The sequence below is a fragment of the Xenopus laevis genome, chromosome 8L, assembly GCF_017654675.1.
Source record: "Xenopus laevis strain J_2021 chromosome 8L, Xenopus_laevis_v10.1, whole genome shotgun sequence".
NCBI classification, from domain to species: Eukaryota; Metazoa; Chordata; class Amphibia; order Anura; family Pipidae; genus Xenopus; species Xenopus laevis.
Window position 1 is genome coordinate 131,145,428 of NC_054385.1, and position 24,302 is coordinate 131,169,729.

General features: G+C 42.8%; 2 protein-coding genes across 2 annotated transcripts in view; one reads left to right on the forward strand and one right to left on the reverse strand.

Annotated features, from left to right (window-relative positions):
• On the reverse strand, positions 1-15,064 carry LOC108699157 (Fc receptor-like protein 5). Its single transcript, XM_041573728.1, has 7 exons — positions 14,887-15,064; positions 10,676-10,696; positions 9,199-9,459; positions 8,303-8,554; positions 7,594-7,875; positions 417-698; positions 1-293 (listed from the first exon to the last, which is right to left on the reverse strand). Exons 1-7 carry the CDS (start codon positions 15,062-15,064, stop codon positions 1-3), a joined length of 1,569 nt encoding a protein of 522 aa, XP_041429662.1.
• The window catches only part of LOC108699158 (eukaryotic translation initiation factor 3 subunit F), an 11,612-nt gene continuing 2,367 nt past the window's right edge, over positions 15,058-24,302 (forward strand). The window contains exons 1-6 of the mRNA XM_041573718.1: positions 15,058-15,244; positions 15,521-15,591; positions 17,197-17,276; positions 18,688-18,825; positions 18,903-18,994; positions 20,105-20,241. Coding sequence (XP_041429652.1) covers positions 15,097-15,244; positions 15,521-15,591; positions 17,197-17,276; positions 18,688-18,825; positions 18,903-18,994; positions 20,105-20,241 — 666 coding nt within the window. The 5' untranslated portion in view covers positions 15,058-15,096. The remainder of the gene's footprint in view (positions 15,245-15,520; positions 15,592-17,196; positions 17,277-18,687; positions 18,826-18,902; positions 18,995-20,104; positions 20,242-24,302) is intronic.

Consider the following 24,302-nt stretch of genomic DNA (forward strand, 5'->3'; position numbering starts at 1 on the left):
TCAAATTTCCTGGCCTTCAAGCTGGGCTTTTTGTGTATAGCAAGACACATTTGAAGGTCCAAGCTTTGACCAAGGCATCCTTCGCTCATAAAATGGTTTCAGATATAAAAAGATATCAGAGAGAGAATGGTTATTCATTTCCCAGACTGCACCCTCATAAATGCTAAATAATTTCTTACCCTGTATTTGGATGTGTGTCAGGTTGCTCCTCTTTGGGTCACATGTTACGGTCATGTGGTCACCTTCTGTCACAGGATCTTGTATCACTTTTATTTGTGTATAAGAGGTTAGCTCTGAAGGGAAACATACATATAACAATACAATAATGTGAATTTACAGAATACTTTTACATGAATAAGGTAAACAAATGCACAAAGCTAGAATGGGAAGGGACAGAGAGAGTATTCCATTCTCACCCTGTATCTGGATATGCACCGTGTTGCTCCTCTTCCTCACACTGCCAGTTGGAGTTTGTACCTCGCAGGTATAATTCCCAGAATCCTCCAGCTGAGCTGAGGAGACTCCATATTGGTTGGATAAACTGAATCCCTGCACATTGTGCCCATTTCTGTAGAAAACAAACTGTAGCTCTGTAGTCGCTCTGTGTGGGCTGAGCTTTGTATCACATGTTATGGTCATGTGATCTCCTCCTTTCACCTGATCTGAGATCGCTTTTATTTTGGGGTAAGAGAAGAGCTCTAAAGGAAACAGAAAGGGGTTTCCAAGTAGAAGAGATTACACAGTGTACTGTATGATTCAAGAAACTCTCAGGGTATTTTACCTTTTACATAAACGGAGGCATCACGAGATGTAACATTGAAAGTAAGTCCATCAGCTTTGAATAGTAATGTTTTTGAACAAGTGTAGGTGCCCGTGTCATTGGCATCTGCTTCCTGAATACGTAACTCAGAGTCAGTTACTGAGGATTGGACAACGCGATTGTCCCTGTAAAATATTGTTTGCAGTACGTGATACCAAGGTCGACTGGGGCATCCAAGAGACAGGTAGTCCCCTTCATGGGCAGTTGGGGGCACTGCCAGAATAAGCACATCTGCAATTAAACAACAAAAATGTTGAGTTATCCATGTTTTTTCCAATGTTACAGGGGATTTGGTACATGTGAGTAATGGACCATAATTGTCCAAAAGATGAAGTAGTCTGCCAGTTCTATGGAATGCCCCAATGTTATTGGTCATAGGTCTGTGGGCCATTGTAGTGGGAGTTGTGTCTGAACAAACTAAACTTTCCTTTATCAGAGAACCATCTATGGAAACTTTGCTGAATTCCATGTCAAAATAAATGAGACTCTGTTTGGTAGCATGCTTGGTCTTCTTTTGGTCTTCTGGTCTAAATCTGGGCTTCTTCTTCTGGTCTGCTTCTGGTCTTCTTCTAATCAGCATGCATTTGGTGCATCTGGTTGGTGATTACTAATCTAGAGTGACACCCTGACATTCCTGGCCCACTGGAATTTCCAACCTATCCACAAGGCATTGTTAAACCTGGATGGAGCCACCTACCTTCCTTACCTGTCTTAGACCCTGCCTACTAGCTAGGGTCATATCTCACACAGTAAGAAGCTGAGCTTGATGATGTGGTCCATTTGCCTGCAAACTTGATTGGTTTACCAGCAAATGCGAGGTACCCCCTGCCAACCTATCTGACCAATGACATTGCAGCATTCTATGGTACTAAAGAACTGCTTAGCAGAATTATGCAATAGCTGAGTGATTAATATCACCATAAAATTAAACTCACCATAAGTGACATCCAGTGTAACTGGCTCGCTCAGATCACCGGTACTGGTCTGGCACTGGTATCCCCCTCTGTCTTCCCATTTCACTGATTGAATCGTAAAGCTCTGTTGATTTCCACTTATTCTGGTATTGTCTTTGTACCAAAAATATGGCTGCTTTCCTTGTGTCCTCGAGGCCACATTACAGGTCATAGTTAGCGACTCTTCAGTGAATATTGTTGCCCAGTTTGGTGAGAAAGTAACCACTGGATGGACTGTGCCTAACAACAACAATTGTTTTTTTCAAATTATACAATGCAAACTATATAATAAGGATCTGTAGTATAAAATTAAAAGCGCAAAAGACCAGAAATCTTTTCTAAATGTGGATTTGAGAGAGCTCAAAATCCGGACCTCAGAGAGACCGATATTTGGAGCGGGAGTACTCCATTACCAAAAGCTGCAGAGCAGGGAAGTGATTTTTTTGAAACAAGCGGTGATCCCTATTAACCTCAACTTCAAGAGAGTTAAATTGGTATATAATAAGGATGGCAGCATGTGCTCAAACATATTTATAGGTTTAATTTGACTGTCATTGGGGAAGTGGACTAAAGAAGTCGGACAAGTGGGGTTTGCTGGTCATCATCTAAAGCTCTTCTTGCGTAGAGCAAGAATGGTCCAAAATTATCTTGGAAATACAATCCTTCCATTTTTTCATTGGTTTTTCATTGTTCAGGTGTGGCCCAGTGGAACATGACTGAAACAACCCAAGTGATATGACTTGAAGAATTTGGAATCGGTTGGGGGAGGAACTCAGGATTTCTCTGAATCTTACAATTGGAATTGGACAAATACTGTTTTCAATGCATCACTAATTATAGCTAGTATAAGTAGACTTATATGAGGACTAAGAGAAAACACGTTATGAAGATAGTCCTCCACAGATAAACATACAGTAGTTAGACAGATGACAAATAGACTTACCAGCCTTCCTTATCGTCAATACTGCAAAAAAGAGAAAAGAAAAAGTGAATGATACAGAAACCACATGCGCCAATGAAAGCCAGTTATTTAAGTATGAGCAGGCGAGCGTCCTACTGCTGTTGGTTCTCCTGGAACTGGCCAGAATTTGCATGGCTAGGTGGTGTAAGTAAGGTTTTGGGATAAAATGATGTTCATGTGGGTTCTTGGGAGAAAAATATATCCTTGCAAATATATTTTTCACTAGATTCAATCTGTAACTGAAGTCGATAAAATCAGGTTCCTACAGTTCCTCGAGCCACTGTTAAGATGATAGAACTTCTTTTCATAACTAAAAACATCCTCTGACATCTAAACATATATGATTTTGACAATCTGATTGACACCCTAGATTTAATATGTGGTAGCAGCCCCTTGTGAATAACTGAAATAAAGTGCTTCCTGCAGCCATAAATTCGTTTTCTACATCTCTCTACTGTTTCGACCGTTCTTCTCTTGCACAATGCTCCGGTTCTTTCAGACTTTTCCAGGCACCTTCTCCCAACTGCAGCTTTCAGATCTTTCCATGTGTAGGATTAAAATCTGGACTCATCCTTGGTCCGTTCAAAACAATCCAGCATTTTATCTAGGAACAATCCTAGGAACTTTTTGAGGTGTGTTTAAGGTCATCATCCTGCTGGAAGATCCATGATCCAAGAAAGAAACCCAGCTTTCTGACAATAATATTATACTCCAAAATGACTGATAATCTTCTGATTTCATGGTACCATGCACAGACTCTTGGCCCCCAGTTCCAAGAGCAGCAAGGCCACCTCAAAACATCAGCAAACCTCCTCCATGTCTCACTGTAGAGATGGGTTATTTTCTATAAAGTCAGATTTTTTCTGTTTTATATGTTGCATTTTCCTAATAAGGTCTCATATGATCACAGGGTATCCTCCCAGAAGGACTTTGGCTTGTTCATGTGTGTTTTGGCAACCTCCAGTAGGTTTCTGTCAGTGGGTCTCCTAACTTTGATGGTGGGGGCTGAAAATGAAGTACCTTGTTTCTGAAGGTTGGCTTGAATCTGTCTGAGAGTTGTCTTCACCAGAACTGGAACAATTTACTTTCTAAAGTCTTTTCACTTGCATCCAGGGAGACTGTGCCATGGGCATCACGTAGGGTGGACCCAGGAACATTAAAGTCAATGGAGACGGACTTGTAGCCTTTAGGTTGCCCATGCTTAAAATTTACTGTCACACCTACTCTGATTGTCAAAGCCAGAATTAGGGGCCACAACACAAGTATTTTGGAGTAAATCAGTTGGCTTCTGCTACACTGTTTCAGAGACAGAACCAACAGGGAAGAGTGGTAGATATTGTTATATTCACAAGTTAGTGTATGAAATCCCCTGTTTTTACTTAGTAATAACCACCCCACCCAGAGGACCCCTGAACACACAGGAACCGCATTAAAGTCTGCCCTTTAAAGTCCTTGGGGGCCCTTGTACCGGCGTTGGGCGTTGGCTGCTAGTGATGGTCTATTTATTTACCAGACGCTGCTGGTGTCAAAGTTTTTTCACGTTGGGGCCTGCCGCAATTTAGACGCCGGTGACGATAAGCGCCCATTGACTTAAACTGGCGCCGGCAACCATTTGGAATCCGGTGAATTTTCGCCAGTTTTGCGAATTTCGTGGGAAATTTGCAAAATTCATGGCGAAGCGAAACGGGACAAATTCGCCCATCACTAGTGGCTGCCAACTAATGCGACAACAGAACAAGTTTCTTGTCCCTAAACCGGCCTTTCCAAGCAAGGACAGCGGAAGCTGATCTGATTCTGACTTCCATTGCACAAGCTCCTGGGGTGATTGCTTTCCATAAATAAGAAACCGGATCAGAATGCAGAACATGAACGACATACAGTAGGTAAAGTAAGAAAAAGAGTTTGTACTTACAGAGCAAAATCCCCAACATCAGAGCTGTCATGTTCATCAGTAATTCTGCCATATCAGACATGTGTCTTTTTCAACCTAAGTTACTATGTTAGTTCTAGGCATATATACTGTATATATATATATATATATATATAATGGCAACTGTGGGTCCTTTGCATCCAGTCTATGCCATCTGTACCTGTATATACCCAGCCGCCCACTGGCTGACTTTACAGACTAAGGTCTCTTATCAGATGTTACAATTAGGTCAGTAGCCCAATGTGTGACTTTGGTTTTCAGTTTCCGGTAGAAATGTTCTCACGTACAGAGGGTTTCCTGTAGTATATGGGTTACTGTTAATGTAATCCCACCAGTGTTTGTTACTGTGACACATCAAAGCAGAGTCCTGCAGCAGAAATGTGTGTATTGGGTGAGTAGCAGGTAGTTACGTGTGGGTGTCAGGTAGGGGCAGGCTGCAGGGTGTAAAATAGGCTTCTCCATGTCCCTTTCCATCACAGAATGAAAACGTTTTTGGTTTAATGTCTAGTGGAGGGTCAGGTAGTAGATAAACTTGATGTTTATCAGGTCTCCACTGCTGGTTCATTGCCAAATTGTGGACCCACAGAATCAGTAAAAAAGTCTATTATAAGTCTGTGTTCCCTTCAAATTATTATCATCATAACTGCCAAGTAGTATAGTAGCTCAATGTGTGAGCTTCCCATGGTCTACAGTACTACAACTTACTACTGTGATCACTTACTGCTCAATTACACCATTTCTTAGCTGTGGTCAGAGCCCCCTTAGCTCATAACAAGGTTACAGATATATAGAAACATTGGGGTGTCACCCTGCTATAGTTCCAGGGGTACCCAGGGTACAAATAAACACTCACCCCAAATCTCCCACTAACTGACCTTCAGACTGGGCCCCCTTAGCTCATAACAAGGTTACAGATATATAGACACATTGGGGTGTCACCCTGCTATAGTTCTAGGGGTACCCAGGGCACAAATAAACACTCACCCCAAATCTCCCCCTAACTGATCTTCAGACTGGGCCCCCTTAGCTCATAACAAGGTTACAGATATATAGAAACATTGGGGTGTCACCCTGCTATAGTTCCAGGGGTACCCAGGGTACAAATAAACACTCACCCCAAATCTCCCCCTAACTGACCTTCAGACTGGGCCCCCTTAGCTCATAACAAGGTTACAGATATATAGACACATTGGGGTGTCACCCTGCTATAGTTCCAGGGGTACCCAGGGTACAAATAAACACTCACCCCAAATCTCCCCCTAACTGACCTTCAGACTGGGCCCCCTTAGCTCATAACAAGGTTACAGATATATAGAAACATTGGGGTGTCACCCTGCTATAGTTCCAGGGGTACCCAGGGTACAAATAAACACTCACCCCAAATCTCCCCCTAACTGACCTTCAGACTGGGCCCCCTTAGCTCATAACAAGGTTACAGATATATAGAAACATTGGGGTGTCACCCTGCTATAGTTCCAGGGGTACCCAGGGTACAAATAATCACTCACCCTAAATCTCCTCCTAACTGACCTTCAGACTGGGCCCCCTTAGCTCATAACAAGGTTACAGATATATAGAAACATTGGGGTGTCACCCTGCTATAGTTCCAGGGGTACCCAGGGTACAAATAAGCACTCACCCCAAATCTCCCCCTAACTGACCTTCAGACTGGGCCCCCTTAGCTCATAACAAGGTTACAGATATATAGAAACATTGGGGTAACAGTCACCCTGCTATAGTTCCAGGGGTACCCAGGGCACAAATAAGCTCTCACCCCAAATCTCCCCCTAAATGGCCTTCAGCCCTCTTGCACTTTACTGCTCATTAAAGGAAAACTATACCCGCCAAAATGAATACTTAACTCAGTTACAGTATGTTGCTATAATTTATTCATATAACTCATACTTTACATTATATTAAACAGCAAGTTACAGAGAATTAATCATTCGCATTGGTTCCTGCCCCAGCAGAGCTTACAATCTAATTTCCCTACTACAGACACAAACAATTACCCTGCCCAGAACTGAACCCATGGCCCCAGTGCTGCAGGGGAGGATTGCTGTGAGTGCAATGTACATACTAATAAATCAGATTAAATATTCTAAATGTTCCTTTTTAGTCATTGGAGGAGCTCTGACAAGTAGGTATATTATACACATGGTACCAATGAGGAGGCAGTTAGCGAATATCAGGGGCTGTAGCTTATCCATCAATGGCATCTTCTGGCTTGTATCTAATGAGAGAAAATGTAATATTAATTTTGTTAAATTACTGTTCTCCCCTTTAAGAAAATTCACTTTACCCCTTTATTCACCTATATACAGAGGGACCAACTGCCACCATCTGACCATGGGAAAGAGAGTAGCTGAGGAATATGAATTACAGGGTTAGGCCTGTGTGACCATGGGAAAGAGAGCAGTATAGGAATATGAATTACAGGGCTAGGCCTGTGTGACCATGGGAAAGAGAGCAGTATAGGAATATGAATTACAGGACCAGGGCTGTGTGACCATGGGAAAGAGAGCAGTTTAGGGATATGAATTACAGGGCTAGGCCTGTGTGACCATGGGAAAAAGAGCAGTTTAGGAATATGAATTACAGGGCCAGGGCTGTGTGACCATGGGAAAGAGAGCAGCTGAGGAATATGCATTACAGGGCTAGGGCTGTGTGACCATGGGAAAGAGAGCAGCTGAGGAATATGAATTACAGGACCAGGGCTGTATGAACATGGGAAAGAGAGCAGTTTAGGAATATGAATTACAGGGTTAGGGCTGTGTGACCATGGGAAAGAGAGCAGCCCAGAAACAGGAAGTATAGATAATCATATATCTGTAGAACTGGGAAAAATTACATGGGTTCCTAAGCTCCCATAGCCAAAGAAGTTTTTTTGATTTTGACCCACAATGAGACAAGGCAGGGGATTACTTGCCTTGTATATAGATATGTCCCTCGCTGCTCCTCTTCCTCACACTGCCGGTTCGAGTTTGTACCTCACAAGTATAATTCCCAGAATCCTCCAGCTGAGCTGAGGGGACTCCATATTGGTTGGATAAACTGAATCCCTGCACATTGTGCCCATTTCTGTAGAAAGCAAACTGTAGCTCTGTAGTCTCTCTGTGTGGGCTGAGCTTTGTGTCACATGTTATGGTCATGTGATCTCCTTCTGTCACTGGATTCGGGGTCAGTTTTAGTTGAGGGGTGCTGAAGAGTTCTGGAAGGGAAAATAAGGGATGAATATGGGGTAAGTATACTTCAAAAAAGTCAAGAATGAGAAAACAGGACTTTGGGGATAGAGTCTTGGGCTCCCCTTAAGTAGAAATGGGCCCCCCAACAAAATGTTCGAGTGTATATTGGGGATTAGCCCTTTAAAGCTTACAGATCGGTGTTACATCCAGGCCGGCCTTTCACTATCTTACTCAGGGGTGTGTATTAGAAATCTACTGACCACACCCACTTATGCCTAGACACACCCCCAGTCAACCCAAAGCAACACCCACTTTCTGGTAAGTCACATGCTTTATGGGACCTGCAATTCCGGACTAAATCCTAAATCAGGAGCACTGAGATCTGTGAATCACCCACCTTTATAGAGATTTGAGAGGAATCATAATACGGAGGGAGTATAAATTAACCAGTACCTAGAACCAATACTGCAGACGTATATTGCGCTGGCTTGTAGAAGAAATGGGATTTTTTGGTGCATTTGTATAAACCTGACGCATTCTTAGCAACTTCCCCCAAGTGCAGAAGGTCGGAGGCGGAGCTTTGGATGATCTCCTCCCCCTTATAAAACACTGTATATTCTTCATAGTAACCAGGCCAGCTGTGACATCTGAGCGACAGCGAGTCTCCTTCATGAACAGAAGGGGGCGCCTGCAGGGTGGCATAATCTGCAATAAAAGGAGCACATGGACGTACTGTACTGCTGGACAAACATTTTGCTGGAGACGTGCATACACGGGAGCGTAGGAGGAAGAGATATAATACTGGAAACATAAGTACTGTTATGGAATAGCTATAGCTTTGGAGAGGCATACTGCTGCAGGGAAGGAAAATACTGCTGCAGGGACAGAAATACTGCTACAGAAACAGAGAGACTGCTGCAAGGACAGAGATACTGTTGCAGGAACAGAGATACTGTTGCAGGGAGAGAAATACCGCTGCAGGGACAGATATGCTGCTACAAGGACGTATATATATATATATATATATATATATATATATATATATATATATATATATATATATATATATATATATATATTGCTGCAGGGACAGAAATACTGCTGCAAGGACAGATATACTGTTGTAAGGACATAAATACTGCTGCAGGAACAGAAATACTGCTGCAAGGACAGATATACTGCTGGTGGAGAAATAGATACACAAATGATGAGACTGGAGATATCATTTTATTTTCTCATTTCATTTACCATAATCTGAGGGTGCTGGGCATATCCCTAGGGAGCTGCAATTAGGCAATGTGCTTCCCATCCCATAAGAAATAACTGATGCTATGAGCTGCGTCACTCACCATTAGTAACATCCAGTCCAACTGCGGCGCTTCTCTCACTGGTACTGGTCCGGCACTGGTACTTCCCTCTATCCATCATATCAGCCGACTGAATGGTGAAGTTCTGCTGGTGTGTGGGCAGCGACTGATTGTCTCTGTACCAGTGATAACTCTCCTTCCCTTGGGTGCCAGAAGCCAAGTCGCAGGACATGGTGACGGATTCTCGTGTGAATATCGTAGCCCAGTTTGGGTTCAGGGACACCGTGGGCCTGACTGTTGCACCTGCAAGAAACAAAATTCAATGGATGATTCATTTACTCCTTTCATCCACTTGTTGATGAAGAGTTACCCGAATTAATATGAGCCGCTGCATGGCTGATACATACTGCAGATTGTACTTACTGCATTGGGAGCAGCCACATACAATGTACTGTATGTGCAGTGATTCCTAACTAACCATGCAGCACTTACCTGGAGTGGTTCCTAACCAGCCATGCAGCACTTACCTGGAGTGATTCCTAACCAGTCGTGCAGCACATACCTGGAGTGAGTGGTAACCAGCCATGCAGCACATACCAGGAGTGAGTGGTAACCAGCCATGCAACACATACCTGGAGTGAGCGGTAACCAGCCATGCAGCACAAACCAGGAGTGAGTGGTAACCAGCCATGCAGCACATACCAGGAGTGAGTGGTAACCAGCCATGCAGCACATACCTGGAGTGAGCGGTAACCAGCCATGCAGCACATACCAGGAGTGAGTGGTAACCAGCCATGCAGCACATACCTGGAGTGAGTGGTAACCAGCCATGCAGCACATACCAGGAGTGAGTGGTAACCAGCCATGCAGCACATACCTGGAGTGAGCGGTAACCAGAACCATGCAGCACATACCAGGAGTGAGTGGTAACCAGCCATGCAGCACAAACCAGGAGTGAGTGGTAACCAGCCATGCAGCACATACCAGGAGTGAGTGGTAACCAGCCATGCAGCACATACCTGGAGTGAGCGGTAACCAGAACCATGCAGCACATACCAGGAGTGAGTGGTAACCAGCCATGCAGCACAAACCAGGAGTGAGTGGTAACCAGCCATGCAGCACATACCAGGAGTGAGTGGTAACCAGCCATGCAGCACATACCTGGAGTGAGTGGTAACCAGCCATGCAGCACAAACCAGGAGTAAGTGGTAACCAGCCATGCAGCACATACCAGGAGTGAGTGGTAACCAGCCATGCAGCACATACCAGGAGTGAGTGGTAACCAGCCATGCAGCACATACCAGGAGTGAGTGGTAACCAGCCGTGCAGCATGAGGTTTTTATTTATTAGGCCACAATGAATTGGATAAGGTACAAAACATTTGTTTAGGAGTAGATTTCAGAGCTGGCTACAGCCTAATGGTGGAGCAGCCAATTCTCAGTGTTCCAGCAGTGATGTGTGTTAAATAAAATATTCCCAGAAATGTTTTTTACAGCAGCTCTGAGAGCCTCATACTCACCAGTGATTTCCATCCCCGCGGCTGAAAAAAACAAGGAAGATCCATGAATACAAATATTGTTGTGACTATTTGATGTTGTTACCGGAGGCCGAACCTTCTGTATTACTAACGAGTAACAAAACCCTTTTCCTAATGAAGATTCCCCCTCTTATAATTCTCCCCAGTAATTGTGTATTTCCCATCCCGGCCCCATTCCCTGCCCTGGAGACTTCACAGTCATTGAAGCCTAAGGGGAAATGTCCATGTGATGGGGCTGCTGTACATCTGCTCTTATAATTAACAATGATACATTCTACAGTGTGAGGCTTTAGTTACCCTTACATACACTATTACATGACTAACCTGTCTCTAACTAGTCCTACATGCCTTTATCTCATCAGTCAGGGTCCAAATTCTCTAGCAACCATACATTGATATGAATAAGAGACTGGAATATGAATAGGAGAGGACTGAATAGAAAGATGAGTAATAAATAGTAACAATAACAATACATTTGTAGCCTTACAGAGCATTTGTTTTTTAGATGGGGTCAGTGACCCCCTTTTGAAAGCTGGAAAGAGTCAGAAGAAGAAGGCAAATAATTCAAAAGCTATAAATAATGAAGTAATTGAAAAGTTTCTGCTTTCTGATGACACAATGTGCAATATTAGTAAATATGGAAATTCCTCTTTTTTTTTACTGGCACTAAAAAAGGAGGGGAAACTGCCGTGTTTATAGATAGCAGCAACTGCCAGTAACGTCCCTTCCACTTCTTGTAGGTCAGACCAGATGTTCTGCATGTTTCATGGCTACACAAAAACCAGTGTAGGCTACTGTGTGAGGCCAAATATATTGCTAATCAGCCATGATGTGTATGGGTGCAGTGGGTAATGTGGCATCCCCAAACTGATATACCCAACGTCCTTTTATGAGGGGGTATTGATTATTTTATGTATATGATATGGTCTTTCCTTGTTAGATTTGCTGAATATCAGAATGAAGGACACATAAGAGGGGCTGAATAAAAGCAAATGCAAAATAAAATAATAATAGAAATCTATGCTCATCTGCAACAGTCCTGTCCTGCTTTATGGCAGCTGAGATTCTAGCTATCTGTATAACAGAACATTCTGTCCCAGTGGCTGCACAGATCCTATCTGATCCCCATTGTAAGCAGCAGTCCTGTCCTGCTTTATGGCAGCTGAGATTCTAGCTATCTGTATAACAGAGCATTCTGTCCCAGTGGCTGCACAGATCCTATCTGATCCCCATTGTAAGCAGCAGTCCTGTCCTGCTTTATGGCAGCTGAGATTCTAGCTATCTGTATAACAGAACATTCTGTCCCAGTGGCTGCACAGATCCTATCTGATCCCCATTGTAAGCAGCAGTCCTGTCCTGCTTTATGGCAGCTGAGATTCTAGCTATCTGTATAACAGAACATTCTGTCCCAGTGGCTGCACAGATCCTATCTGATCCCCATTGTAAGCAGCAGTCCTGTCCTGCTTTATGGCAGCTGAGATTCTCGCTATCTGTATAACAGAACATTCTGTCCCAGTGGCTGCACAGATCCTATCTGATCCCCACATTTTTATCTGATAATAAGGAATATAAGAAGGATATTGCCCTTACCAATAAAGACCAGGCAGATTAGAGGAGACATGCTGGCAAAAGACATTCAGGGAGCTCGTTAGATCAGAATATAAACCCCATTAGTTCTGTTTTTGGGTCTATATATATATAGAACATGATTTCACAGTTCCCAAAGATGAAAGGAGCTTGCGGTTGAGAATGTGTATCTGACCTCTATGACCAAGTCGGTATTACGACATATACCGTAACTGCCAAATCATTTAAAAGGTAAATAAAAAAAAACAAAAAGATAAAATCCCCATAAATCAGATGTTTTGCAATTCTGCAAATGGGAAATATGTCCCAGTCTGGGGGTGAGATCTGGGTTATTTGCTGATTGGTTGCTATGGATACCCCAGATCCTATGTAAATAGGAATTAAAGGGGAAGTTCATCTTTACAACACAATACATTATAGTAGGTCCCATTCTAAGCAGCTTTACTGTTCATTTAGAATAATTAGCCTTACTATTCTGTATCTTTCCTGCCTGCAGCTAAAAATGCTGTTTCTTTGTTGAGTGGGGTCACTGACCCCCAGTAATTAAAAACCAGGATGGCCCCCCCTGATTTCTGGGGTTGATCATAAAGATTAAATAGAAATATAGAGACCAGTAGAAATGAATGTACAGGAAACTCAATACTTTGCTAAAGGCTCCTCAATAAAACAATAAAATAAAGTGGCAGCTCTGATAGAAACTAAAGTCAGCTTGTACCATAACACTGTGTGACTAAAGAATAACAAGAATTCTTCTGTAACACCAGCACTTCCGTATTCAACAACATCCAGCTTTAAAGAATAAGTAAACATTTAAATTAAGTGACTGTAAAATTGACGAGGGGTCTATTCTAAGCACTTTTGTAATTTACATTCATTATTTATTTTGTTTTTATTCCAAGATATTAAGGGATACATGTACTGTTAATAAGAATGAATTTTGTTCCAACAGCGCCACCTGCTGGTCAGTTTCCCACCAGTCTGACCATCAAGTAGTCAAGGAAGTTGTCAGGAGAAAGAAAGAGGCTGATGTTCTTCTGCTTAGGAAAGATGTGAGAAAGGTTTCTAATTTTATTCCTAAGCAGAACATCAGAGCAGCCTCTTTCTTTCTCCTGACAACTTCCTTGACTACTTGATGGTCAGACTGGTGGGAAACTGACCAGCAGGTGGCGCTGTTGGAACAAAATTCATTCTTATTAAAGGAACAGTAACACCAAAAAATTTAAGTGTTTTAAAGTAATGAAAATATCTTGTACTGTTGCCCTGCACTGGTAAAACTGATGTGTTTGCTTCAGAAACGCTACTATATTTCATATAAACAAGCTGCTGTGGAGCAATGGCAGAAATTGAAAAACGGCTATATGGCACAGGTTAACTAATGGATAACAGATAACACCACTAGACAGACAGAGCTTATCTGCTGTGTAACTTGAGCTTTTTCTCCTTTGAATGGCTGCCCCCATGGCTACACAGCAGCTTGTTTATATAAACTATAGTAGTACTTATCTGTTATCTACTGTGTATCCTGTGCTTGAATGGCTGCCCCCATGGCTACACAGCAGCTTGTTTATATAAACTATAGTAGTACTTATCTGTTATCTACTGTGTATCCTGTGCTTGAATGGCTGCCCCCATGGCTACACAGCAGCTTGTTTATATAAACTATAGTAGTACTTATCTGTTATCTACTGTGTATCCTGTGCTTGAATGGCTGCCCCCATGGCTACACAGCAGCTTGTTTATATAAACTATAGTAGTACTTATCTGTTATCTACTGTGGATCCTGTGCTTGAATGGCTGCCCCCATGGCTACACAGCAGCTTGTTTATATAAACTATAGTAGTACTTATCTGTTATCTACTGTGTATCCTGTGCTTGAATGGCTGCCCCATGGCTACACAGCAGCTTGTTTATATAAACTATAGTAGTACTTATCTGTTATCTACTGTGTATCCTGTGCTTGAATGGCTGCCCCCATGGCTACACAGCAGCTTGTTTATATAAACTATAGTAGTACTTATCTGTTATCTACTGTGTATCCTGTGCTTGAATGGCTGCCATCATGGCTACACAGCAGCTTGTTTATATAAACTATAGTAGTACTTATCTGTTATCTACTGTGTATCCTGTGCTTGAATGGCTGCCCCCATGGCTACACAGCAGCTTGTTTATATAAACTATAGTAGTACTTATCTGTTATCTACTGTGTATCCTGTGCTTGAATGGCTGCCCCCATGGCTACACAGCAGCTTGTTTATATAAACTATAGTAGTACTTATCTGTTATCTACTGTGTATCCTGTGCTTGAATGACTGCCCCCATGGCTACACAGCAGCTTATTTATATAAACAATAGTAGTGTTTCTTAAGCAAACACAGCAGTTTTACCAGTGCAGAGCAACACTGCATTATATTTTCATTACTTTAAAACACTTTTATTTTTTGACGTTACTGTTCCTTTAACAGTACACGTATCCCTTAATATCTTGGAATAAAGACAAAATAAATAATGAATGTAAATTACAAAAGTACTTAAAATAGCCCCCTCATCACTTTTACATTCACTTATTTTAAAGGTTTAATAATCCTTTAAGGTTTTTGATGGAGTACCCGTGTGTCGAATCACAGCAAAGCAACGCGCTTCGACTCCTTTACTGCCGTAAGCGCAGGTCAGCTGACTTGTACTCCTGTCCAATCGGAACAAAGGAACGCGTCTCAGTTCGACGTTCCCGGCAAGCTCTTCCTGTATGTGACCCAATCGGAACGCGGGGTTTTGTGACCCGCCCATGACCTCCCTCTCGCGCGCCTGCCCTAGTTAAAATGGCGGCTTCCGGCTCTCTGTCTGTGGCAGGTTCAGCCATTCTGCACGGTCCGGTGGTGAAGGTTCATCCGGTGGTGCTGGCCGCCATAGTGGACAGTTTTGAGAGAAGAAACGAAGGAGCTGGGCGAGTTATAGGCACCCTTTTGGGTAAGAGAAAGGCTGGATACAGTGGAGGGGGAAAAAGTGACGGGAGCCCAAGTGGGACAAAAAGCGTTTCCTTGTGATTCCAGCTGTGACATTTGTATTTGGACTAGGCCACAAGTGCATTGTTTAGGGGTTTGTGTGACAGGGGCAGGGTCTGTTGGGCTCATGTTTGTCTCAGAACTAGTTTGGCTGTGGGTTTGAGGCACATTTGTGTAGTTCTTTCCATGTTCTTCTATTAATTACACAGAGAATTAATCAGTGCTGCTTGTGTCATTGCAGGGACCACCGACAAACACTCCGTGGAGGTGACAAACTGCTTCTCCGTCCCACACAATGAGTCTGAGGATGAGGTTTGTATCCCAATCCGCTTGGAGGGGCCGCGCAACGTTCTTACTTGGGATATTTAAGCCCTCGCTTTATTCCTGGGGTCTCAGAGCAGCTCTAGCCCCTGCGCTATTTGCTCTCAGTCTTCTTTATGTGGAATGTCTCCTGACTCTCCTTCTGTCTGTCTTTTATACAGTCCACAACCACTTGCTTAAAGGGAGTGTTCACCTTTAAATTAACTCTTAGTAGGACGTAGAGAGGGATATTCTGAGACCGTTTGCAATTGGTTTTCATTTTTTATTATTTGTGCTTTTTTGACTTATTTGGCTTTTTAATTATTTTTTTTTTAACTTACATTTTTATTATATAAAACCATATTCACATCCATTGAATGTTATGGGTACACACCGTGTCCCTTTCACAATTGACAGTGATGTTATTGTCAAAATGTTATCCATTTTTAAGTAAAATCACATAATATATATATATATATATATATATATATATATATATATATATATATATATATATATTAAACATTACACAACCAATTGGTCTACCTTTATTTATTCTATCAGTATATATATTAAGCGGAATCATCCTTGCTAGTCTGGGGGTCATTCTAGGGTATTGACCCAATCATACCACTGTCTCTAGTTGAGTTATTTAACTTTTTATTCAGCAGCTCTCCAGTTTATCATTTCAGCAGTCTGGTTGCTAAGGTCCAAATGCCCCTAGAAACCATGCATTGATATAAAAAGGACAGGGACTAAATAGAAAGACGAGTAACCATAACAATATATGTGTAGCCTTATGGAGCATTTGTTTTTGTTTTTTTATATAGGGTCAGTGACCCCCATTTGAAGACTGGAAAGAGTTTGAAGAAGAAGGCAAATAATTAAGAAACTATTAAAAACAATCAAGCTGCTTAGAATTTCCCATTCTGTAACATACTAAAAGTTATCTTAAAGGGGTTGTTCACCTTTTGAGATAACTTTAAGTATTATGTAGAGAGGGGTATTCTGAGACAATTTGCAATTGTTATTATTGAAGGTTTTTGAGTTGTTTATCTTTTTATTCGGCAGCTCTCCAGTTTGCAATCTGATTGCTAGGATCCAAATTCCCTTAGCAACCATGCACTGACTTGAATAAGAGACTGAAATATGAATTTCGAGAGAGTCTGAATAGAAGGATCAATAGTAAAAAGTAACAATACATTTGTAGCCTTACAGAGCATTTTGGGTTTTTTTTTTAGAAGGGGTCAGCGACGCCCGTTTGAAAGCTGCAAAGAATCAGAAGAAAAAGACGAATAACTATAAAACTATAAAAAAATAAATAAAACCAATTGGAAAGTTGCTTGGAATTGTTTGTTCTATAACATACTAAAAATTACTTTAAAGGTGAACCACCTCTTTAATTAATTGGCTCTGCTACGTTGTTTTAAGGGTTAGAACCAGCAGTGCAGAAAATAGAAACCGACACAGATCCTGCTTTTACAGCCGCTTATAAAAACGATTGGGTGTAAGGAATGTATAGAAAGAAATCTTGCTCAGATTTTGGGTGCGTTCCCCCCAGGACTTGCTATAACCTGTGTGAGAGTGAGTCTCGTTTCTTCTCTATTATTACATCAGGTGGCCGTCGACATGGAGTTTGCCAAGAACATGTATGAGCTGCATAAGAAAGTGACCTCCACTGAGCAGATTGTGGGCTGGTAAGTACTTAGTGCCCCTTTGTAGGGAAAGTAGTTCCCACCCAGATGCCCCCAGATACACCAGCTCCATTGTGATTGACATGTTGGGCTTCTGTCCCATTACGCTCATAGGGTTAACTGTAGCCATGGAGCTGGGGATGGGTACGGATTAACCCCACTCATTGGTTAGGTATTCCAAATACTTTTAGGGGTATTTTTGGGTTTTTACTACTAACGTTTTCCATTTCTGTAATTAAAAGCCCCAGTGTTGCTCCTTAAAGGGGAAGGAAACCTAGTTGGCGCAAACCCCACCCTCCCTCCTCCCCCCTGGCCTACCCGTCCCACTGGGCAAATGCCCCTAACTTGTTACTTACCCTTCTGCGCAGGTCCAGTCCAGGGAGTTCACCAACGACATCTTCTTTCACGCGATCTTCTTCCTGCTGTGAACGGCGCATGCGCAGTAGGATCATTTCGCCGGTACGATCTACTGCGCGTGACTTTTGGCGCATGCGCAGTAGATCCGTACCGGCAAAATGATCCTACTGCGCATGCGCGAAAACGCTGTTCACAGCAGGAAGCAAATCGCGTGGAAGAAGATGTCGTCTGTGAACTCCCTGGACTGGACCTGCGCAGAAGGGTAAGTAACAAGTTAGGGGAATTTGCCCAGTGGGACGGGTAGGCCAGGGGGGAGGAGGGAGGGGGGGCAACAAACGGGAGGGGGGGTGGGGGGTTTGCGCTGACTAGGTTTCCTTCCCCTTATATCTTCCAGACAGGAAGTCTGATAGGGGGAATGACTTCCTGATCTTATGCTCCCAGAATATATTCTGAAATATATTTTCTCAATTTACAAAAAAGGTTTGTTTTATTCAATGTTTCGGCCCCTAGAATAGAGCCATCTTCATACATACATACATACGTACAGGTATGGGATCTGTTATCCAGAAAGCTCTGAATTACGGGAAGGCCTTCTCCCATACACTCCATGTTATCTGAATATTTAAAAACAATTTCCTTTTTCTGTGTAATAATAAAACAGTCGCTTGTACTTGATCCCAACTAAGATATAATTAATTCTTATTGGAGGCAAAACCAGCCTGTTGGCTTTATTTAATGTTTATATGATTTTCTAGTAGACTTAAAGTATGAAGATCCAAGTTACAGAAAGATCTGTTATCTGGAAAACCCCAGGTCCTGAGAATTCTGGATAACAGGTCCCATTCCTGTAACTTGTACTTGATCCCAACCTAGATATTATTAGTCCTTTTTTGGAAGCAAAACCAGCCTATTGGGTTTATTACATGTTTACATGATTTTCTAATAGACTTAAAGGAGAATTCAACCCGTAATTTCGGTGTCCCTTTAAAGTTGATATTAGGGAGCAGATACACCCAGCTGCTGGTACCTAATCTGAAGTGTATGTTCTACGTTGCAGGTACGCCACAGGAAATGACATCACAGAGCACTCGGTTCTCATCCACGAGTATTACAGCCGCGAGGCCACCAATCCCATTCACATGACTCTGGATACCAGTCTGCAGGGCAGCCGCATGAATATAAAGGCCTATATCAGGTACAGGGATCCGCAGGCCCCGCCTTCCTATATATTGATCTTCTATTGGCTGAATGTCATGTCCCTCTTTCTTGCAGCACCCCGATGGGCGTCCCCGGTAAAACTATGGGCGTCATGTTCACCCCTCTGACTGTGAAGTACGTCTACTACGATACAGAGCGGATAGGAGGTGAGAACGGATGGGGGCGGGGCAAGGGATTGCTGCTACAGGGATACTGTACTGCTATTGGTTAAAAGTAGTCACTTGTCAATGGAGATAAGCAGCCCCCCTGCTGCAGGAACACACAGAATCTGGTTTCAGAGCCCCGCCCACAGCTCCAGCCAATAACAAGTTCATGGACAGCCGTGTGTTCTGGTCCAGCTCTCTGGCACCTCCAGTGGTTCCAAGTCCAGGACAGAGCTTGTAGATTTATTAAAGGGGAACTATCGCAAAAAATAAAATGTAATACAAGCTTCATCATACTGAAATAAGAAACTTTCTAAATACAATCAATTAAAAATTCTGTATTGTTTCTAAAATAATCAAGTTTATATTCACTATTCCTCTCTCAGCATCTGTTTCTCTTCATTCTCTCTTCATGCAGCAGTTGGGTGTCAGATATTCACTGACAGTTAGATCCAATATATCTTATAGAGGGGCTGCTTTTGCCTAGAAGATGTATTAGAGCTCACTCAAATAACTGATTCCAGTACAAACAAAATCTAACAAAATAACTGCCTTTTGCACAAATCCTGCATGTAGAGAGACATGATGTCTGGTGAGTTTAATAGAGTGAGCTCTAATACATCTTCTAGGCAAAAGGAGCCCCCCTATAAGATATATTGGATGTAACTGTCAGTGAATATCTGACACCCAACTGCTGCATGAAGAGAGAATGAAGAGAAACAGATGCTGAGAGAGGAATAGTGAACATAAACTTGATTATTTCAGAAACAATGCAGAATATGTAGTGAATAAAGTACCCCCTCTTGTAAATTATAAGGATATTATCAGTCACGGAGGAGTTTCATGACCATATAAAAGTACAAGGCCGAGTGTTTTTGTACAGGTCATGGAACTCTGAGGTAACTTCTGATATCCTCATATTTTGCAACAGGTGGTACTTTATTATAACACACAAGTTTTGGGGAGTCATGTGACTCAAATGACATCAGAACTCCCCATTTACCACTGATGACATCACTAGTCACCGTTTAAGGATATAATTTACAAGATATTCATGGCTTTTGCGTATTATTTTTTATATATATATATATATATATATATATCTTTTCAAAGTGGATCTGATCACAAAAACCAGCTCCAACCCCACCCGCTCCATTGGACTCACCAGTGACCTCCAGCAGGTGGGGGCGGCTGCTAACAGACTACAGGACTCGCTGAGCACCGTGTTGCAGTATGCCGAGGATGTGCTGGTGAGTGCCGCTTTATAGTTTTTCAATTATTTGCTTTCTTCTGACTGTTTCCAGCTTTCAAATGGGGGTCACTGACCCATGTAAGAAACAAATGCTCTGTAAGACTACAAATCTTTCCTAGTCACCCCTGGCCAGCATTCACCAATGGGTTAACCTCCCTCCAGACCAATGGACAGGACCTCCCCCTAGCAAGTTAAAAATGAGAGCCCCACCCATACTCACTTGTCTTTTTTTCGTCCTGTCCAGAGGCCGATGGATGGAAATAACAGAGGGCTAAGGTCCCTGTGGAGTTCCCAGCATGTAGGGTTTGGTGCGCTCCCTTAAGCCACTGCATTGCTGGAGGTCCGAATACTCCCCTATGAGGGGTTAGTTAAGGAAGGCCGGGTGGTGAGATTTGCCATATGGCCAAGCCGTACCTCCCGCTGAGCGGGTTAGGGAGGCGATGCTGCAGACCTAATGCGCGAGTTGTCTCTGACTGTGAGCGCGGAACCGGAAGTGACGTCATCGTTCCGTCCTGCGAGCGTTACCATCAGAGGAGTCGGTGCATTCCAAAGGAACGGCTTCAGACGGTTGACGGTGGTCACATAGTAAGGTAGGCAGGGTCGCTCGGTCATCCTGAGACGCGGGATGTGCGAGAGGAGCGATTCTACGCTATTTTTAAAACCGGAAGTATGGAGGACGCCATTTTGGTTATTGGCAAGGCGTCTATGTCGCAGCATTTCGTTGAAACACGGAAGTGTTTCCTTTGGCGCCAAAATCTTTTAGGTATGGCGTGCAACCCTGGAACAGGCATGGTTTCAAGTTATAACCTCTACAGATATGGTAAAGTTATTTCATGCTTGTACACTTGTGGCTATTTAAGGAGATCATTACTTCCTGTTGCTTCCATTTGTTTGTATGCTGCAATCCTGTCACTGTGTGTTACATTCCAGGGGATAGCTGAACATGGATTCTGGTGTACCGGGCAAGACACCTCACCCCAAGGGGAAAAGGTTAGATGGTACCTGGATAAAAAAAAAAAAAAAAAGGGGGCAACTAAAGGTTATTATTTAATCTTGTTTATTGTTTTATGCAGCCTTCCTGCCACAGAGAAGAAAGATAAAACACCCGAGAAGACTTCCACGTCACAGGCTCAGGAAGTTCGAACACCCTCAGGTTCTCAGGAAAATCAAGCGTTTACGGATTCCTTAGCAGCTGTTATAAAACAAGCAGTGGTGCAGGGTTTTCAAGAAGTGGCTAGTTCCAGGAAAAGGCCAAGGCATGCATATTCAAGACAGACAGACTCACTGTCGGAAGTTTCTGAAGGGGAGCTTTCAGATGTTTCAGTCTTTCATTCTCCATTAGGCTCAGAAGAAGGGGAGATTGACTCAGAAGATGAGTCAAATTTTGATGTGTCCATTGTGGAGCCACTAATTAAGGCAGTTCGTCAAACTTTGACATTTCCTACAGAGCCGTCTAAATTATCTTCAGCTGATAAATTTTTTCCTTCTTTGAAGAAAAGATCTTTGTGCTTTCCAGTGCATGCCTCTATTAAAGAAATAATAGCTACAGAATGGAAGAAGACAGAGAAAAGGCCACAGACGGCTGGAAAGTTCCAAAAGAAGTATCCTTTTGATGATGATGAGGCAAAATTTTGGGATGTCCCTCCCAAAGTAGACGCAGCCGTGGTCAGGCTTGCTAAGAAAACAACATTACCTGTAGATGATGCAGCGGTTTTCAGAGAGCCTATGGATAAAAAAATGGAATTTAATTTAAAGAAGTCATTTGCGGCTGCAGGAGCAGCATGCAGGCCAGCTGTAGCACTAACTTCTGTTTCTAGAGCAGTTAAGGTTTGGCTCCTAAATATCGAGGAAGCAATTTCCTCTAACGTTAAAAGACCTAAACTATTGGAGATGCTGGCAGACTGTAAGGCAGCGATTGACTTTATGTCAGAAGCATCAGTTGACTTGGTGCATTTTATGGCCAGATCCATGGCACTTTCAGTTGCAGCAAGGAGGGCATTGTGGCTGAAGCCTTGGGCAGCGGATGCAGCCTCGAAGACAAACTTATGTCAGCTTCCTTTTGAAGGGGATATGCTTTTCGGTGAAAAGCTAGACGCCATTATCAAAAAGGTCTCCGGTGGAAAAAGTGTATTCCTTCCTCAGGAGAGGAGAAGTAAAAGAGGCAGGTATGATACATCATATGCCAGAGACAAAGACAGGCCTTTTAAATCTTCAAGGCAATATAGACCTGGGAAGGAGTACACGAGACCTCATCCTGGAGATCGGGGCGGCCTGGCTCCAGGGGGAATATGAAGAGATCAAGTTTTTTCTCTTCCTCCTCTTCTACAGCTCAGCAGCAATGAGGGTACTTTGGCTCAGGCAGAAGTAGGAGGCAGATTAAATCTGTTTGCTCAAGTCTGGGCCAGAACGATACAGGACCGATGGGTTTCCAAGATCATTCAAGAAGGTTTTCGTTTGGAGTTCGAAACTATCCCAAGGAGGGATTATTTTTTAATTTTGTCATTCCGGAACAAAGAAGAGAGTCAAAGTTTGATTCAGGAGTATATGAATCAGCTTCTCATCTCGAGGGCCATAGAAGAAGTTCCGTCTCAAGAAAGAGGAAAAGGATTTTATTCAAGGCTTTTCTTGGTGAAAAAAGCATCCGGCGCTTTAAGACCGGTATTAGACTTGAGAAAACTAAACAAATTCTTAGTAAAGAAAAAGTTCAAGATGGAGTCCTTAGCATCCATCATTCAGGCCATCTCAATCGGAGATTGGTTAACGAACATAGACCTAAAGGATGCATATTTCCACGTACCAATTTTCCAGGATCACAGGAAGTATCTACGTTTTGCAGTAGGGGAAATTCATGTACAATTCAGGTGTCTCCCGTTCGGGTTATCACAATCCCCAAGAGTTTTTACAAAGGTCCTCATTACCATAATAGCAGAATTGAGAAAGGAAGGAATAGCAACCTTTCATTACCTAGACGACATCCTGGTGGCTGCAAGGTCAAGAGAAGAGGCAGAACGACATACAAACAGAGTATTGGAAGTTCTGAAAACATATGGATGGATTGTCAACCGAGACAAGAGCCAGCTAATCCCATCCAAGTCACTTCATTTTCTGGGAGCATATTTCCAGACAGAGGAAAACTTGGTAAGTCTTCCAATCCCGAAACAGCAAAAAATTCCGCAGGCAATAGAAGACTTCGGAAGCCGTGCGTCAGTGACAGTGCATCACTGTCTGAAAATTCTGGGTCTGATGTCCTCAACAATACAAGTAGTAAAATGGTCAAGATGGCACATGAGAGATCTTCAAAATTTCCTATTAAGGAAAGTAAGATGTCCAGAGCTAAATATGCACAAGACACTAAGGTTGCCGCAAGAGGTAAGACACAGCCTAGATTGGTGGTGCGTAAGAGAAAATTTAAGGAAAGGAACACAGCTGGAGGAACCCGCATGGGCGATACTGACAACAGACGCGTCAGGTTCCGGCTGGGGAGCCCATTTTGGGGAACATTTCGCTCAAGGGTCATGGGATATGAAACAGACACCTTCGAATGTTCTCGAGCTAAGGGCAATAGGAAAGGCTCTAGTTGCTCTTTCAGATGTTCTAAGAGGAAAGAGTGTAAGAGTCATGTCAGACAATGTCACAGCAGTCGCCTATGTTCAGAAGCAAGGAGGCACCAGAAGTATGACATTGTTAAAAGAAGCCGTTCCGATTTTCCAGTGGGCAGAAAGATGGCTGGAGAATCTTTCAGCAATACACTTGCCAGGAACAGAAAATGTAAGAGCAGACTTTTTAAGTCGAGTCACTTTAGACCCAGGAGAGTGGAGTCTTCACGAGAACATCTTTCAGGAATTGGCAAACGCATGGGGCATGCCAGATATAGACGCTATGGCTTCAGTCCAAAACAGGAAATGCGAAAAATTCTACGCAAGGTATCCCTGCGAAGAGGCTCTGGCTACAGACGGTCTAAATCAGGATTGGTCCAGAGGACTCGTGTATGTATTTCCCCCAATTCCTCTTATTTGGAAAGTATTGAAGAAAGTGGATCGGGAAGCAGTCGATGCTATA

What these genes read in the sequence shown, in the direction of transcription:
- LOC108699157 (XM_041573728.1), bottom strand. Translation starts at nt 15,064, where the DNA reads ATGGGCGGGTCACAAAACCCCGCGTTCCGATTGGGTCACATACAGGAA. An exon ending in TGCTGTGATTCGACACACGG is followed by an intron (nt 10,697 to 14,886) that starts GTACTCCATCAA and finishes TGTTTTTTTCAG; the next exon opens with CCGCGGGGATGGAAATCACT. An exon ending in TGGACTGGATGTTACTAATG is followed by an intron (nt 8,555 to 9,198) that starts GTGAGTGACGCA and finishes CTTTTATTGCAG; the next exon opens with ATTATGCCACCCTGCAGGCG.